The 17,022-nt window shown below is 34.1% G+C and overlaps 1 protein-coding gene and 1 long non-coding RNA gene across 3 annotated transcripts; one reads left to right on the top strand and one right to left on the bottom strand.

The window, feature by feature from the left end:
- Positions 1–1,046: 1,046 nt before the first annotated feature.
- On the bottom strand, positions 1,047–2,078 carry LOC145038863 (uncharacterized). The gene is made up of 2 exons (XM_078987088.1): positions 1,737–2,078; positions 1,047–1,649 (listed from the first exon to the last, which is right to left on the bottom strand). The coding sequence occupies exons 1-2, from the start codon at positions 2,076–2,078 to the stop codon at positions 1,047–1,049; spliced, it is 945 nt and encodes a 314-aa protein (XP_078843214.1).
- Positions 2,079–10,445: 8,367 nt separating this feature from the next.
- LOC145038861 (uncharacterized) lies at positions 10,446–12,143 on the top strand. Of its 2 annotated transcripts, XR_013679602.1 has the most exons (4): positions 10,446–10,626; positions 10,781–10,948; positions 11,192–11,362; positions 11,450–12,143. It is a non-coding gene; the product is annotated as an uncharacterized LOC145038861 (long non-coding RNA). The 2 variants fall into 2 exon arrangements; XR_013679601.1 differs by having other exon boundaries at positions 10,446–10,948.
- The last annotated feature ends 4,879 nt before the right edge of the window (positions 12,144–17,022 follow it).

Below are 17,022 nucleotides of genomic sequence, written 5' to 3'. Positions count from 1 at the left end.
AAAAGAAGAAGACATTAAAAAGGAATTAATTCTTTTGTTTTTGCATTAAAAGACAACAAACCTGCCAAGAAAAAAAAGTTTATTGTAACTAGTGAAGGCTCCCCGCTTTGCGGGGGTTAGAAGCCTTCAGTTGATTTCAAACGAATAACAGTCCTTAATTCAATGTACTGTCATTTCCTTTGTAATAGAAGGACGAAATGTGGAAAAAAAGGCTTATGATAATTAATTAACAAAAATAGAAAAGAAACAACATATATGCATGTTGTTTACTTACACAAGTTGAGAATTGTCATCGTGAATAAGGTTTTAGGCTTGCTATGCAATTACAAAGAATTATTGAGAGGATACCAAAAGGGAAAAAAGTTGCAAACCAAAAATGTTTCTTTTTGAAGCATAAAATCAAACAGGTTGAAGTGAATCTTAAGGTTATGTACCAAGCTAGTATTTTTTTTGTTGTCACTCTATAGACCTTACTAGTTGGCCAACACTAGAAGAACTTCAATTCCAATAGCAATACCTACTATATGTGCTTTGGACTTCCTCCATGCAAAATATTAACACCCTGCTCCCCAGTTCATTAAAGGAAAGAAAAGAAAAGAAAGAAAGAACAAGGAGAGAAAAGAAAAGAAAGGGAACGGAAATAATAAAGTATTCAGTGCTCCCGAGTTCGAAAGAAAGGAAAAGAAAGTATTCATTTTAGGTGCTCCCGAGTTCATTAAAGGAAAGAAAAGAAAGTAAAAAAAAGACAATTATACCCTTTTATGTTTTTGAGTAAATATTAAGTCTTTACATCCCCACATTCATTCTACCATACCCCCTACGCCCCCACCCCCAACCCCCCCCCCCCAAACAAACCAACTCTCCCTTCCTCCCCTCTACTTAAAACATTAACAAAACAATTTTATTTTAATATAAAGTAAATTGTAAAAAGGAAAACCGCATGTTATTCAATTGTTTTCAAGATGCAAAACGAAAACCACAAACAACTCAAAAAGAAGAAATCATAAACGCATTAGATCAATCCAGTAACAATCACCCAAGGTTATTCAATCACGTGCACCCATCATATCTTTGAGGACACCCATCCGTATCTGAAGGGGACAACTGAACAATGTCCTAGCTTTTGCTTGATTTGTTGCCAAAAAATTTAGAGCCCTCGGTAATTCATGGGGTTCCAAACCCACCAACTCCAATTCTCTATAAATTTCTTCCCCTGTATATTCCCGAGGATAAGCTCTATCAAAAATTATATTACCCTCCCTGATAGCACCAGCCACATTATCAACCGATTTCATTATCTTTGAGTTAATATCTTCTTCTTCTTCTTCGTCTTCAAATTTCCTCTTTTTACTCTTACACTTCTTTGCACCCGAAGACTGTTCTTGTGAAAAAGGAGGTGGAATAACATCCTGAATGTCATCATCAAGATCAACATATTCGTTCTCCAAATGAATTTCATTGTTAGCTAACATGTCATCAACTTCTTTAATTGTTTCAACTTGAATATTTTCATTTTCATTTAATCGGGCATTTCTTTCTTTCGCTGTTTCAGCATGAGCACCAGATGCCCTATCCCTTGCAAATAATACCAACATCTCATCGAAGTATGCAATCTTTTTTGCCCTTAACGACGCAACCTCAGGTTTTGAATGTTTAACAACACAAAAATAATTAATATTGCAAACGATAACATAAAATATTTAAAAAAATAACATAGACAAAAAAGGAACACTTACTTTTATTAAATTATCCCATACTTCTTCCTCCGCTTCTATTAGTTGAGTAGACGAATTCCAAGAGAACCCGCTCAATGAAATTCCCCTAAACAGATCGTACCATTGCGAAAAATGTTTTTTTAAGGTTTTGTAGCGATTCTTCAAATGATTTTTTGTAATATCCATTTGATGCTTTGTGTTCAACTCCTCAACCATTTGAGCATATGCAGTTGGTGTGAAAGTACCATTCACCCTATTGCCCGTCTCTTGTTGTTTTATTTTCGCGTGGATGTACGCATAATCCATTTTATCTGACCATTTAACTTGTTCCTTTTCACTACCACTAGCTTCCTGTTTGATCATGATGACTTTGCACATAGGAATAAAAATTAAAGAATGGTAGATTGTTAGAACACAATAAAAGTTAAATGTAATCCAGGGGCAAAACAGTCATGCTGATTAATTGAATGTAATTCAAGGGAAAAACAGTCATTTTGATAAAAATAACATATTTATTAAGAACCCATTGTGATTTCACCTTATTTGTTATAAAAGTTAAATGTAATCCAGGGGTAAAACAGTCATGCTGATTAATTGAATGTAATTCAAGGGCAAAACAGTCATTCTAATAAAAATAACATGTAATTAGCTTCAATTAGAGAATATTTATTAAGAACCCATTGTGATTTCACCTTATTTGGTTATTAGGACAATATATTTTAAACAAAAATACATCAAATACCCAAATTACCCTTCAATAGAAATTTTATGACAAAAAGGCAAGTTCACATTGTTGTTTTAGTTTGTACTTTGTAGTTTACATCAGAAAAGTAAAAGCATAACTGGCATAACTTTACTCAGTTACTTGGAGAGACTGAAACGGAATAACTGCATGAGCAATGTGTCAGATACCAAAGCAGAATTCTTTCTTGTTATAGATTTTTAAAATGCGACTTAAGTTTCACCTATGTCCTTTCGGATGGTCTTTGGGAATCTTGATGGTAGTCTTTTGATCTATTGGAGAGCTATTTACTTAAGGTAGAAAACCATGCAGTTAGAAATAAGAATCTTCACGTTTTTCCTTTTCCTCAGTTGTAAACAGGATGCATTGGTATGCTACTCCTTTTATTCCAATATAAATGATTCGTAGTATACTACTTGATAATATGATGCAACTTAGCTTCACTTTTATCCAAAGTTATGATATTTGACAACCATCTCTAAATGGTAATTACTACAATCAAGCATATGCACATAAGCAAGAAAAGGTTTTGCTTAGCGTAATTATTACTTTTTATCACATATTATAGTATTGCAATTGTTTTAATAGAAGACAGAAGACAAAAGAATAAAACATACAAATATAGTATTGGCATGTGATAGTATTGCAATTGTTTTAATAGAAGACAGAAGACAAAAGAATAAAAAAAAAAAAAGAAGAAGAAGAAGAAGAACAGAATAGGGATACCTGTGCTTGTAACAGAGAAGAACACGAGGCCAAAAACTGATCAATCAGGTAGAATGAGGGATGATATCCTTTTATTATTAGGCTAAAGGGTATTTTGGTCATAATGTAACCTTTAATCTTCCAGGCGTTTTCTTTCTCTTCAATTCCGCCCATTTTGGGAGGAACGTTTGGAACGGTACAAATCCTCCCAAATTTGTTCTCTTCATCTCTTCTCTTCAAAAAAAACAACTCGGGAGCACCCAAACTTCTCTTCTTTCCTTCCAAATCCTCTCACTTCCGTTCTCTTCTTTCGTTAAGTGATACTCAGGAGCAGGTTGTAAGTTACAGATTTAGAGCAAAAATTCACATTGCTATTCTCTGCTATGGCGATTAAATTAAACACAAGTTGATGTAACTATGATGTCACATACGTTAAAGTAACTTTAAATATGATGTTGAAACATGAAAATTTAAAAAGGATCCTTATTTCGATGTAATTTTAGTTTTGAGCTACTTTTCCAACACAAAATTTCCCAGCCATCCAAAAACACAAAAATGGAACCCCTTTGCCCTCCTACCCTCCTCTATCAAAGCATCAACAGTGAATCCTGGATTTCCCAATTTGTTCTCCTTACATAATCAATAGTAAATTAGGAAGTATATACACGTATTTCTATAAAGACATGTAGAAGAAAACATGAAAAATAGAAACATGTATCTTTAAGATATTCCTTATTGTGTTTGATTGATGAACATAAAGCAACAATGCTAGCATTTGCATCCAATATGGTCTGACATGTAAACATCACATAAATTCTCCATTTATTTATTTCTATTAATCCTTATACAATATATCCAAAATTGGATTTACCTCTTTTCACTCATAAAGATATGGACTCCAATGTACACAAGTTCCCCTTTAGCTTTCCTTCATATTCCTTCTTTGATAGAGAACCACTCTTGTACTCTGTTTGCCGCCAAAACCTAATCACATAAATTCTCCATTTATTTGTTTCTATTAATCCTTATACAATATATCCAAAATTGGATTTACCTATCGTCACCCACAAAGATATGGATGCCAATGTACACAAGTTCCCCTTTAGCTTTCCTTCAGATTCCTTCTCTGATAGAGAACCACTCTTGTACTTCATTTGCCGCCAAACCTAAGCATCCATTAAAAAAAATTAAACCTCAATTTATATACCCTTAACAGGTTAATTCACATTCCCTAAAAGGCTAAAGCCATGACTTCTATTTTTCTTCTTGGTAGAAAAAAATAAGTAAAATTTATTAAAAAAATAGCAACATTGTTCCTAGTTTTGTGTTCAGTGCATGTAACGTCCAAGAAATTTCAACAAAATTTAAACTTTTCAAAACAATCATTTTACTAGTTAAATGTTTACAAAAATAGTGTTCTTGAAAATTATTTTAAAATCAGAGTTTCCCAAGATCCAATCTATTGTAAAACCAAGGATGCGTACGGTTACGCCTTCCTGTTGCCACTCCGATCATCTGAAAAACCTGAAACCATAAACAAAACTATAAGCACAAAGCTTAGTGAGATTTCCCTAAAGTACCACCACACCAAAACAAAACATAAACACAAACACTTATACCTGGCCCAATCAACCTCGGGCTGGAATACCAGGCATGTCCACGATGGGTCCAGTCATCCTCGGGATGGAATACCCTCGTATCATAAGCATATTGGCGCAATCAACCTCGGACTGGGATACCAATATGTCGGGTCCAATCAACCATCAGGTTGGAATACCTAGGGTTTGTTGGCTGACTGCCTGAACCCTATCTCTCCTCCCAAGCATCCATGCATATGGCTTACAGCCGGTCCGTACTGGGTATCTTGGCCTACCGCACAAAGCAAGACTGCCTCAACCCAACCAAACATAGTATGTCGACATATAACAATCATGATCAAGTAGACACATAATACAGGCAACAACAATCATGCAGCTCACTACTGCTTACTATTCCTCTAACCACATATAGTCTTGCTACCAGCTAACCCCCACAAAATGTGTAACCATAAGTAGCCAGAGGTGAGATAGCCACCCGAACAGATAGTCCTACTCTAGAGCCACAACTAAACAAGAAACATGAAAGAGAGCCTAGACCAAGAGTTCTCAGGCTATCCTATATGACCACTGAAAGTCCCTATGTGCACTCCATAGATGATAACTAGAAGGCACAAATAACATACAATTCTACAAGTTATTACAATAAAGAAACATACTCCATACCAGGAGACAGGTCTAATAGATCATTAGAGCATAACAACATACTAAATATCAACAATCCAAGGAACAGCTAAAAGAGGTGAGATAGTCACCTGGACATGTGATCCTACTCTAAAACCACAACCAAACAAGCAACAGCTAAAAGAGCTTAGATCAAAATTACCCAGTGTGTCCTACATGACTATATACAGTCCTTAGGGCATCCCTCTACTAGCAAATAATCAATACTAGTGGGCCGACATTGTTGCCTTCGACCCACGATACAGTGCGGCGAAACTCACCTCGATGTGCATACAGAAACCACTGTAGCAACAAAGGACTCTACTAGCTTCAACTCACTTCCAATCACTTACAGGAAGATACTTGAGTTAATACTCAATCACAGGTCATAGTCACATGCAACAGTAACCACTTCACATGAAATGACTATTAGGGTTTCACATGAAATGACGATTAGGGTTAAGTAAGAACACTTAACCTATTAAGTACTTAATCACCTAAGGGTATGATTGATTAATTTTTGACTTAGTTGTTTTTTGTTGAAATAATAATCCAGTCAGCAACCTAAATACGCACCCGATTATTTCCCAAAATAAAGCTCCTCGATTCTAGGGTTTTTACATAAAATGATAACTAGGGTTTGTGTTCCTCACTTAACCCATTAAGGACTTAATCCATTAAGTTCAATATTACATTAAGTTATTTTTAGGGAATTATTAAGTTATTATTTTAGGTTCAATTAATAGTTTTAATTCGGGTCCCGACCAACTATAAATTTAGAGTTTGTTAATATTAGGGTTTTCTAAAGCTTAATTAGGGTTTCCAACCCCTAAATTTAATTGATTGTATAATTAAATAAATAAATATATAATTAATAAATTGGTTACAAACCACTGCCACCTCGGGCAGTGGTGGACGGCGGAGGTCCATGGCGGTAGGAGGCGGCAGCCACCCACACATGGCGGTGGTTAGAGTAATATTCCAATAATCCAATGTACATACAATTTCATAAAACACACACACAAGCGCCAAAAAAACAAGGAATAAACCAAATACAACAACCAAAACGGTGGTTGGCAGTGGCAGGAGGCGATAGCCACCACCTCACGGTGGTGGTAGGGGGTTTCTTCGGTTTCCAGTCAAGCATCACCCAAAAACATCCAATGGAAAATAGACACACACACACTACATGATACACACATCATAAATCACACACACAGCCACCATACACGGTGTGGCTGGTGGTAGCAGAAAGGCAGCAACGGCGGCAACCACCATGGTTGGCAGCCATGGTGGTTCATCACCTTTCCAGCTAGCCCAGATGCAACCACACACACATCTCACGACTTGAAGCAGCAACATATATGTAGGGGTGTGTAATAAACCGCATAAACCGCCCTCACCACACTGCATAATGAGGTTTTGGACGGGCACGATGCGGTTTACGGTTTGTAACTTTTCTAAGCCGCACTACGCAGTGCGGTTTGTGGTTTTTATTTACAAAACAACGGTTCAAACCGCATCGCATTATATATATATATATATATATATATATATATATATATATATATATATATATATATATATATATATATATATATATATAATGAGGTCATATTAGTATAATTTTGATATCGTTCATTTCATAACATTTATTCCTGCAAGTTAATATATAAAACTATTCATGAACATATATAAACACTTTACTACTAAATTGTTTGTTAAACCCACAACTCAATTGATTCACCGTTAAATTTAGTTTAGAAATTACGATGCAATCCTTCTTTACGATTAATATATACACATAGATCTACTTTTATTAGTTAATTTTACGATACATGCATAACTATGTTATAATTTTTACCTAATTTAAATTATCAACATATCATGGTGGTAATTGTCCCCAAAAGAATAATCACACCGTATGATTTACGAAGTATAACAAACAGTACCGCATAATGTTGAAAAATTAATCAAACCGCATCTAAACCGTACAAACTGCCCGCACTAAACCGCACCGCACAACGAGGTTTAAGGTTCCCGTGGTGCGATTTGCGGTTTCTAAAATTCTCAAACCGCATATGCGGTGCGGTTTATGGTTTTACCTATAAACCACACCAAACCGCACCGCACCGCGCACACCCCTACATACATGTACCCACGTGAAGCACGAACACAACAACCCCTTTGGGGTGGCAAACGATGATCAGAGCAGCAAATTGGAGGGCTGTACGAGCGGTGGCAGTGGCGGCTAGCTTTTGTAAGATGGAAAGAAGGAGAGGGGCAGTCGGAGTAGCACCGACGGCTGTCGTGTTGTGGCTGCGGATGACGGAAGAAAAGAAGAAGAAGTGGCGGCAACGGTCGTTCACAGTCTTTCCAGTCTCGAAAGCTTCCCTTACAGTGCGAGTCGTCGTCGATAGTAGGATGACTCCGGTGGTGGTTCAACGAAGGAGATGGCGCTGCTAGATATGGGAGAGATATGGTGGCGGTGGCTGGAGCTCTTAGGATTAGGGTTTGTGATGGGGGTATCGGTGCTATATGAGGCAAGGTAATGAGATGGGTGATGGGTTTGATCTCCCATCTCGAATTCCAAACTTAAGTGCATAGTTGACACTTCCAGCCCCTCCAGTCACTTACATTTTCAAATTAGGCCAAATATTTAGCAAACAACCATTGGCCACGAAATTCTTTGCATTTTAAGTCCCAAAGATACAATTTAGGCCCCAAATTCTTGAAATTATAAGATTTAACTCTACTGGCTAGTACTCTAGTACTGATCGATTATTACGGCTTTAGGGCTAAATTAAAATATAAAATACATCTCGGGATTTTAGGGCTAGGCTTTATTTATTTATTATATATTTATTTATATATTTACTAATTTTATTTTATTTTTCTTGTTTAATTTATTTTATTTTAAACGGAATGTTACATGTGAAGTAAATGTAACATATAATGGAACCACAACATAATAATATAGAAGCACCATAGAATAGGGAATAGGGAATAGAACAACCCAATAACTAAAAACATCGACTAGTAGAACGACCACCCATTCCCAATTAAAACAATCAATGTGAACAATTTGATTGGAGAAGAACTAACCTTGAAAGAAAACGAGCTCTAATGTCAGATGGATGGATTTCGCGGGACCGGAAGATGTTAGAGGAGAAGGAACGATGGTGGAGGATATCGGAGGAGAGGAGCGACGACACAACCCAACACTAGCTGGAACGCTACGACGATCCTAGAAGGCTACGATGAGCTTGGGCTTTGGACAGCAACAATATACTAGAGAAACTAGTAGAAATAGTGCTTAGAAGAAGAAAGCATCTTTCTTGTTGATGGAGAGAGAGAGAGAGAGAGAGAGAGAGAGAGAGAGAGAGAGAGAGAGAGAGAGAGAGAGAGAAAGAGAGAGATGATTTGACGATTTTTCCCCTGAAATGTTTTGAATTATGTTGACAACATATGACCAATTAGGGCACCTAGTCCCGATTAGGTCTGACTTTGACCCATAACGATTATATAGGCCAAGTAGGTATAAGCGTAATCGGTTTGAAGCCGCCTAAACGAATAATCGGCCGCGTAGACCGATTTTTGCAACACGGGATAATATAACATCCTATCACTATTTTAATTGAAACGTTATATGCTATTTTTTTCTGAGGTTAGGGGCTGCTAAGTTGAGTACACAGATTCTGATATTGATGGAGTTCATTAAGAACATTTGTCTTTTGTTGTAGGTTTTATCTCCATGTAATATTTTGTATCGGCAAAAAAATACTTTGTTAACTTTGAAATGTTTGTTAACCATCATTTTCCATGTAGTGTACAATATTTCTAATAACTTGTTTGACATGATATTATTGGATGAGGTGGATTGTTTTATTATATATGAATTTATGTATAATGCTACGATACTAATTGTCATTCAATTTGAAAGTTAATAAATCTATAATTTTTTAAAACACTTAAAATTATGACATGTAAACCGGGTGTTGGTCTTTTTTTATGTAACCGAAAGTAGTCGATTGTCATGATTAAAGATAATACATATCATTAAAGGTCACTAATAGTAATCAGAATCAGAAAAATGTATGGCTAAAAGTCAATAATAGTCATGACAAACGAAAAAAAATGTTTGATTAAAAGTTAACAATAGTCATGATAAATAAAAAAAACATGTCACTAAAAGTCAAAAATAATCATAAAAACAAAATAACATATGATGAAAAATAGTTTATCATAGCATTTATAAAAAAAAAAATTGATCATCAATCTAGGACTGTGCCTTTTCCTTTATTTTTACTAGGACTGTGCCTTTTCCTTTTCCTTCAAGGTGATCATCAATCTAGGGTATTATCTATCGGGTCATGATAGTCACCTTACTATATCATCTATAATATTTTCATTTATTAATGAAATCTTATTCTTAATAAACAACTTGTATAAACACCTACCTATGGAGAATACCTAGACTTAGCAATTTCAGACACAAAGACACGAATCTGTGAGAGACACGACACGATACGAATAAATCTTAAAAATTGAGATAAAGCTTATTTCTCATTGTGTAATCGTATCGTGTCAACTTCATACCTTACACGTTTTCGTGACACGAATACACGAATTGTCAATATGTGAACGAAAATGGGTCCTACAAGGATTGGGTTGCCACTTAGGTTTTTGACAACGTTACTGACGTCACCTTAACAATGGTCAACAAAGTTATTTTATTAGTAATAATAATTAACAAATTTGTGGCTCAAGACAAAATGTTATTGCCAAATGCCAAATATATAGTTTAATCCACGTTGAAAAAAGTTAGGAAATAAGGAAAAAACAAACTTGAAGATTAAGATTTTCATTTATTTATTTATTTTAAATTATCCAAATTTAAAAAGTAAAGATTTATAAAAAAAAATCCGAATGGTCAAAAAAATATCATTCCAAGGGTTTTTTTTCTCTGTTAAAAGCCCAAAATGTTTTATCCATATTTATGTTATTATATGTATTTGGCCCTAAATATGGCCCTAATATAACTATGTTCGTCAAGGTAAAAATTGAACCTTGAAGTATGGGGTGGAATTGTCCTCATTTATCCACGCATCTTCACATAAAATTTCTTGTTCAACAGTTTTCAACTGCCACAACCTTTGCCCATACTTCGTATTTACTCAATTTCATGGAATAACAGTATAAAATTGTAAGCATCACTACACAGTACCTTCTTTATTGTTTCCTTCAAAGCATAATACATTGATGGCGTGGAAGATCACACAGCCATGCTTTATGATATGTCACACCATGTGTGTTTAATGATCTCCACGTATCTTCATTCAAATATTCTCGTTCTTTAGGTTTGATGATATTGCTACAATAAATTCGCTGTCATCCTTTTCCATACTTTGAATTTGAATTTACCGACACCATGTCTCGTTTCTCTCAATCGTAATGATGCATTGGTTGGAAGGAAGTTCGCCCACAACATGTTTGATGATATGTCACAGTGAATGAATCAAGCAAAGGTAAATCACATTATAAATACAAAGATTTAATGTTGTTGATTTTCATCCAAATCCAATACTTTTATTTACTCCCATGTCTCTACTCTTGTTTTCTGAAGTAGCTAGCTTTCAGACAAAAGCTGGAACCTTTCTTCAAGATGAAGGCAATTCTTTTGTGCAAAAAGAATAGCCTTCATCTTGAAGAAGTGTTGTACCTTGTGTTTGAATACTAGATATTCAAGAGAAAACTATTCTTGATAACAGGAGCATGGGAGTAAATAAAAGTATTGAATTTGGATGAAAAATCAGCAACTTCTGTGTTTCTTCTCTCTTCCTTTGCTAAAATTGTGAGTGATTGGATCTCTATTTTTGATGAAGAATAGCTCAATGAGATTGCATTTTATGTCCATTCCTCTTAACAATTTTCAAGAAACTGTAAGCTTGATATTTCCCTTTTAGAAATTCCTTTGTGTCTATTCATAGTTTCATACAATATGTTCTAATGTAAATGTTTTTATACAGTCTTGTATGCAGAATAATCAGTGATTTATATGGAAATGGATCACAGTTTCCAAACCTAAGCAACATGACAGACATGGAAATTTTCTTATTGTGCGTTTTGTCTACACTTGTTTTCTCTGAAGTATCTGACATTCAACACTCAAACTGGAACACTTCTTCAAGATGAACAAAAGATTGAGTTTAATGTAGTGTACATGCTCTAGGGTCTTATCAAAGATGTCCAGCAACTTATCATGGTGAGTTCTGGAATCTGGACTCAAGTGCTCAGAAATAAATATTAAACAGATTTGATATTAAAAAACATAGGTCATATTCGTGTCAATGCTACTGTTTTATAGCCGTTAAGAAGTATTTTTTGTACTGTGAATGTATTTTTTTTTTTTCTGGTAAAAAACAAAAGGAAGAACTATTTGACAAATTGTTTGGCCGGGGTTGTTTTCGATGATGAAGATAAGAAAGAGATATTGTTATGAAGCATATACATGTTTGTGTGAAGTTACCCCTTTGTCTCCTTCTCCCTTGGTTACATGAGGCAAAGAAACAACAATTAGGCTAATCACCAAAGGGCCTTTGGTCTGGTTGGTATAATGCTGTGAAGAAAATGTATTTTTTTTTTTTTAAATGGTTGAGGGTATATGTAGAGATTGAAGTATTATAAGAGGTTTGTATGTTAAACAATTAGGGTTAATCCTCCTTCCATACCTGAATTGTTTTCATTATAGATATTAATATTATTTTTATTTTTACTCGAACTTTTCCTTTTGATCTATATACATAAATATTTAAGAAAAAAAAAACACAAACACACTTACGTAATGATATTTTTAAAGAAGAAGAGGTGTTAAAGGTCAAAAATGTAATGAAATGATTTTCTACTAAATATAATGTTTAATAAAACCTAATAAACAATTAGGCCACAGTGGTTTCCTTACATGTTAAATTATTGATGATGTCCTTTCTTGTTTAAATATCAATAACTAATGTTATATTTGTGTTATTGAAAATGCTAAATATTTTTTTAACTCTGAATCTCTAAGAGATATAATATTAAACTGACGAATTTTTACGTATCGGACCTAATATAATAATATATTTCAAATATTGTCTAATATATATATATATATATATATATATATATATATATATATATATATATATATATATATATATATATATATATATATATATATATATATAGATAGAGAGAGAGAGGTTCAGGTTCATTTGAAATCATTCTAATTTTATGAAACCATGAGATCAAATCTAAAAATAATTTTAAAATGCAAAATAAATGGAAAAATCCACAAATTCTTTTTTTAAATATTATTTTCGTAACTTTAATTAACTAAAAAAAATAAAATTAAAATTAAAAAATTTAAAAAAAATCCATTTTTTTTAAAAATACGTGAAATATTCTAATAAAATATTACACTGATATATTATAAAAAATAATTTTAAAATGCAAAATAAATAGAAAAATCTAAAAATTCTTTTTTTAATATTATTTTCGGAATTTGAATTAACTGAAAAAAATTTAAAAAAATAAAAAAAAATCCTGTTTTTTTTTTTTTAAATATGTGAAATATTCTAATAGAATATTACACTGTATAATTCTAAAAATAATTTTAAAATGCAAAATAAATGGAAAAATCAAAAAATTCTCTTTTCAAATATTATTTTCGGAACTTGAATTAACTAAAAAATAATAATAATAACAACAACAAATAAAAAAAATAAAAAAATACTATATATATATATATATATATATATATATATATATATATAGGAATGAGTTCTATGGAAAACAAATAACTAGGGCAACATCTACCGGAACCAATAATTAAATGACACGTATCCATTTCTTTCTTCACAAGTAACGTATTGTGGAAGTTATTGTGGAAGTAATGTGTTGTCATGTTTTCATTGGTTCAAATATGTGTTGCCATAATCATTCATTTTCCATATAACTCTTCCCTATATATATATATATATATATATATATATATATATATATATATATATATATATATATATATATATATATATATATATAAACTATAGAGTAATAGAGATAATATATTTTAAATATGCGATAAAATAAATGTATATTAAAATACATCTTCTTAATTACGAAATCTGGAAAAAAAATGTAATTTTCATTTATTATTTTGTAACAACTATTATATTTAATTTATTTAGATAATTATTTATAAGAACTAACTTTGCCAAATAAACTTTTCTTTTATACTTATTTAAAATAAAGTATTCTTTAAAAGAATGTTTTATTACGGAATCGTCTCAAAACATTTTTATTTTAAGATAAAATCGGTACAAAAACATTCCAAATAAAACATTAGGTTTTCATTAATATTAAAACTTCCAGATGTCATAATCAATACGGAAACATAAGCATAACTAGTTATTGCAGGCCTTACAACTGCTTATTATACTAAAAACCATAATCTCCTTAATCACTCAGCGGAAACATAAGCATCACTGGTTTGCGTCAAGTTTATCGTCGTAGATCGTTAGGGTTTCGTTATTGGGTAGGTGAAGGCGAACGAGCTTCTCGTGACACATAATATCGACATGGTAGGGGTTTAACCTGTCCATATCGATGATCACATCAAAACTCCTAATAGTGACAGACATCAAATTGATTTGGAAGGAGTGATTATTCAGTGTTAATGTACACCCAATGAAAATATCGTTGGTTGATTCTGTTTTTCCATTGGTCATTTCTAATGTAAAGGTTTCGTTTAATTTTGGGGGATCTTGATTGAGTAAGGTTTAAACTTGTGGCTTATGAAACTTTGCTCAGCTCCACAATCAAATCAGATGCATGCATAGGTGTTATTGAGAAGGAACGTATTGGTGAATACTGTTAGGTCTTGCACGGCCTCCCTTTTGTTGGGTTTTGAGCAATCTAACACTTCCTAAGTGTGCATGCAACCCTAATAAACCTTGGATCTATGTTTGTCTAAATAGAAGTAATATAATAATTTTCCAAGGTTCATAACCTATCTAACATGGCATGGGGTACTTTTAAACATAAAAGAGTTAGAAGAGATTACATACCTTTTTGATGAGTTTGATTCTTAAGGAGTTTGAAGGTCAAGCACCAATAGTGTGAATGCCTCAAATGGAATCACAAATCACCACAAACTCTTGGAAAACTTTGAGAGAGTGTATACACACTACAATTTTCGGCCACACACAAACACACACACTAGTGGCTATTTCATGCAACATAAGCATGCTTATATAGTGTACATGATTAGGGTGAAACCCTAATAACCCATGACCTTTCCTTTTCCAAGGATCCATGGGTTAAAAGCTCCATGGATCATCCATAGACTTCCATACAAGCCTAGCCCATTAACAAATGGGTGTTAGCCCACACCATATGAAATCAATAGCCCATAATCTAATTAGTCTTCCTTTTGATCTCTAAATTAATTCATAATTAATTTAAGACTAAGACTAATTAAATAACATGACTTCATATTAATATATTATAACTTATAATATATTAATAATAATATGTGTATAACTCTCATAAAATTATCCATAAATAGTTTTGATGAAATGCAACCCAAATGGACCATGCCAGGTCGGGTCAAGTATATACCAAATAAGTTATGGACTTAGAAACCTTATCCAACACATTTTTCCTATTGCTAGGACTCTTCCTAATCCACTTGTGCCCCTATTGTTGGTCTTTGGCAGTTTCATTTGTAGTGACCAATTTCCCCGCAACCGTAACAGGCTTGACCGACCTTAGTATTGTTGTTGTTAGGCAGTTTGTTCTGTTGTGAAGGCACTTTGCAATATTTGGCAGTGTGCCCTCTTCTGTTGTAGTTGGTACATTGGAAATCTTTGCATTCGCCGACATGATGGAAACTACACTTGTCACACTTTGGATGAGAACATGCATAGGGTCTCGCAGGTGTTGGGGTGGTTGTAGTAGTTGCAGTTAAAGCTTGTATGGTCTGAGTGGTAGCAGCGTGAACTGCTACCGTTTGCTGCTTCTTAGAAGAATCTAAAGTTCGTCCCCCTTTCCCTTTATTTCCCGAATTCTTCTTGTTGCCTCTTTCCTTCTTCGCTTTTGTCTCTGTAGTCTTGGTGCCATTCTTGTTTCCATGATCATATAGCTTTTAAGCTAGACGTTTTGCACTATCGAACGTTTCAGGTTTGGCAACAATCACATTTCCTTGAATTAGGGGAGTCAAACCCCAAATGAAATGTTCAGTTTTCTTGCCTTCTGAGGTTATCATTCCTGGGCACAAAAGTGCCAGCTCGTTGAACCTAGCGATATAGGCTTCTACATCCAGGTTTTGTACAGAAAGGTTCCATAACTCTTGCTCTAGCTTTTGTATTTCCCCACAGGAACAGTATTCAGCCAACATCATTTCTTTTGAGTTCCTCTCATGGCATAGCATTAGCAACTGGGAGTGTTAAGGCTTTAACATGACCAGTCCATCATGATAGTGCTTGATCGAAAAACATGCAAGCTGCGAATTTCACTTTACTTTCTTTTGGGCATTCGCATATTTCAAAGACGGACTTTGTCTTCTCGATCCAACATTTTAGAGTTATCACTCCACTGGTTCCATTGAATGTTCTAGGCTTCGCATTAGAAAAGTCCTTATAGGTGCAAGTTTTTGCAGGTCCTTGATTCATTTCATGGTTAAAGCTTCCTGTTCCCGGACCATTTCCGCCTCCACTGTTTCCATTGTGGATGTGAGCCATTGAATCTGTGTTGTTATTTCTGCAAATGGGTCTTCTAGGCATCTTCTATCATGGAACAGAAGGATGATCAACACATAATAGTTTTTCTTTTTCAAATTCCATTATTGTCTAATGGTTGTGATGGTTCGATTTGTGCTTGTAAGTGAAATCATGAAATATCAAGAAATAATAGAAATGGAGAACATAGTAGATAACATCACAAATAAAACACAACACTATTTCATTAATGATAAAGGTTTGGTACATGTTACGTGAAAATTTGGCCCTTATAAGGCCTACAGTACATGGGATAATAGTCAAACAACATACCATCCCAATCGAGTAGTGTAGTCACTTAATCGATTAGTGCTTGTAAGTGAAATCATGAAATATCAAGAAATAATAGAAATGGAGAACATAGTAGATAACATCACAAATAAAACACAACACTATTTCATTAATGATAAAGGTTTGGTACATGTTACGTGAAAATTTGGCCCTTATAAGGCCTACAGTACATGGGATAATAGTCAAACAACATACCATCCCAATCGAGTAGTGTAGTCACTTAATCGATTAGTTGGTCCTACATATAATATTAAACAAAAGAGAGTCTTATTGATAGTGGTGATGAGTAGAACAGATCCTACTCGTGGCGAGAGGCATCTGGGGGTGCTATTGTCGAGGTGGATGCACCCTGCAGCCTGGCCAACTGGCGCTCAGTGACATGAAGGCGGGCCTCCAATGCTGCCCGTCTTTCCTGGTAATCCTTGACCACCTCATGTGTTTGTCTCTCTGCTCGCTCCACGGCGGCTCGCATTTGATCCTGCTAGTTGGCGGTG

Source organism: Lactuca saligna, chromosome 4, assembly GCF_052625555.1.
Source record: "Lactuca saligna cultivar CGN05327 chromosome 4, ASM5262555v1, whole genome shotgun sequence".
Classification (NCBI taxonomy): domain Eukaryota; kingdom Viridiplantae; phylum Streptophyta; class Magnoliopsida; order Asterales; family Asteraceae; genus Lactuca; species Lactuca saligna.
This window is presented reverse-complemented; position numbering and strand designations above follow the sequence as displayed.

Coding starts and splice junctions, on each gene's coding strand:
- LOC145038863 (XM_078987088.1), bottom strand. CDS start 2,078: ATGATCAAACAGGAAGCTAGTGGTAGTGAAAAGGAACAAGTTAAATGG. Junction 1,650..1,736: donor TATGGGATAATTTAATAAAA/GTAAGTGTTCCT, acceptor GTTGTTAAACAT/TCAAAACCTGAGGTTGCGTC.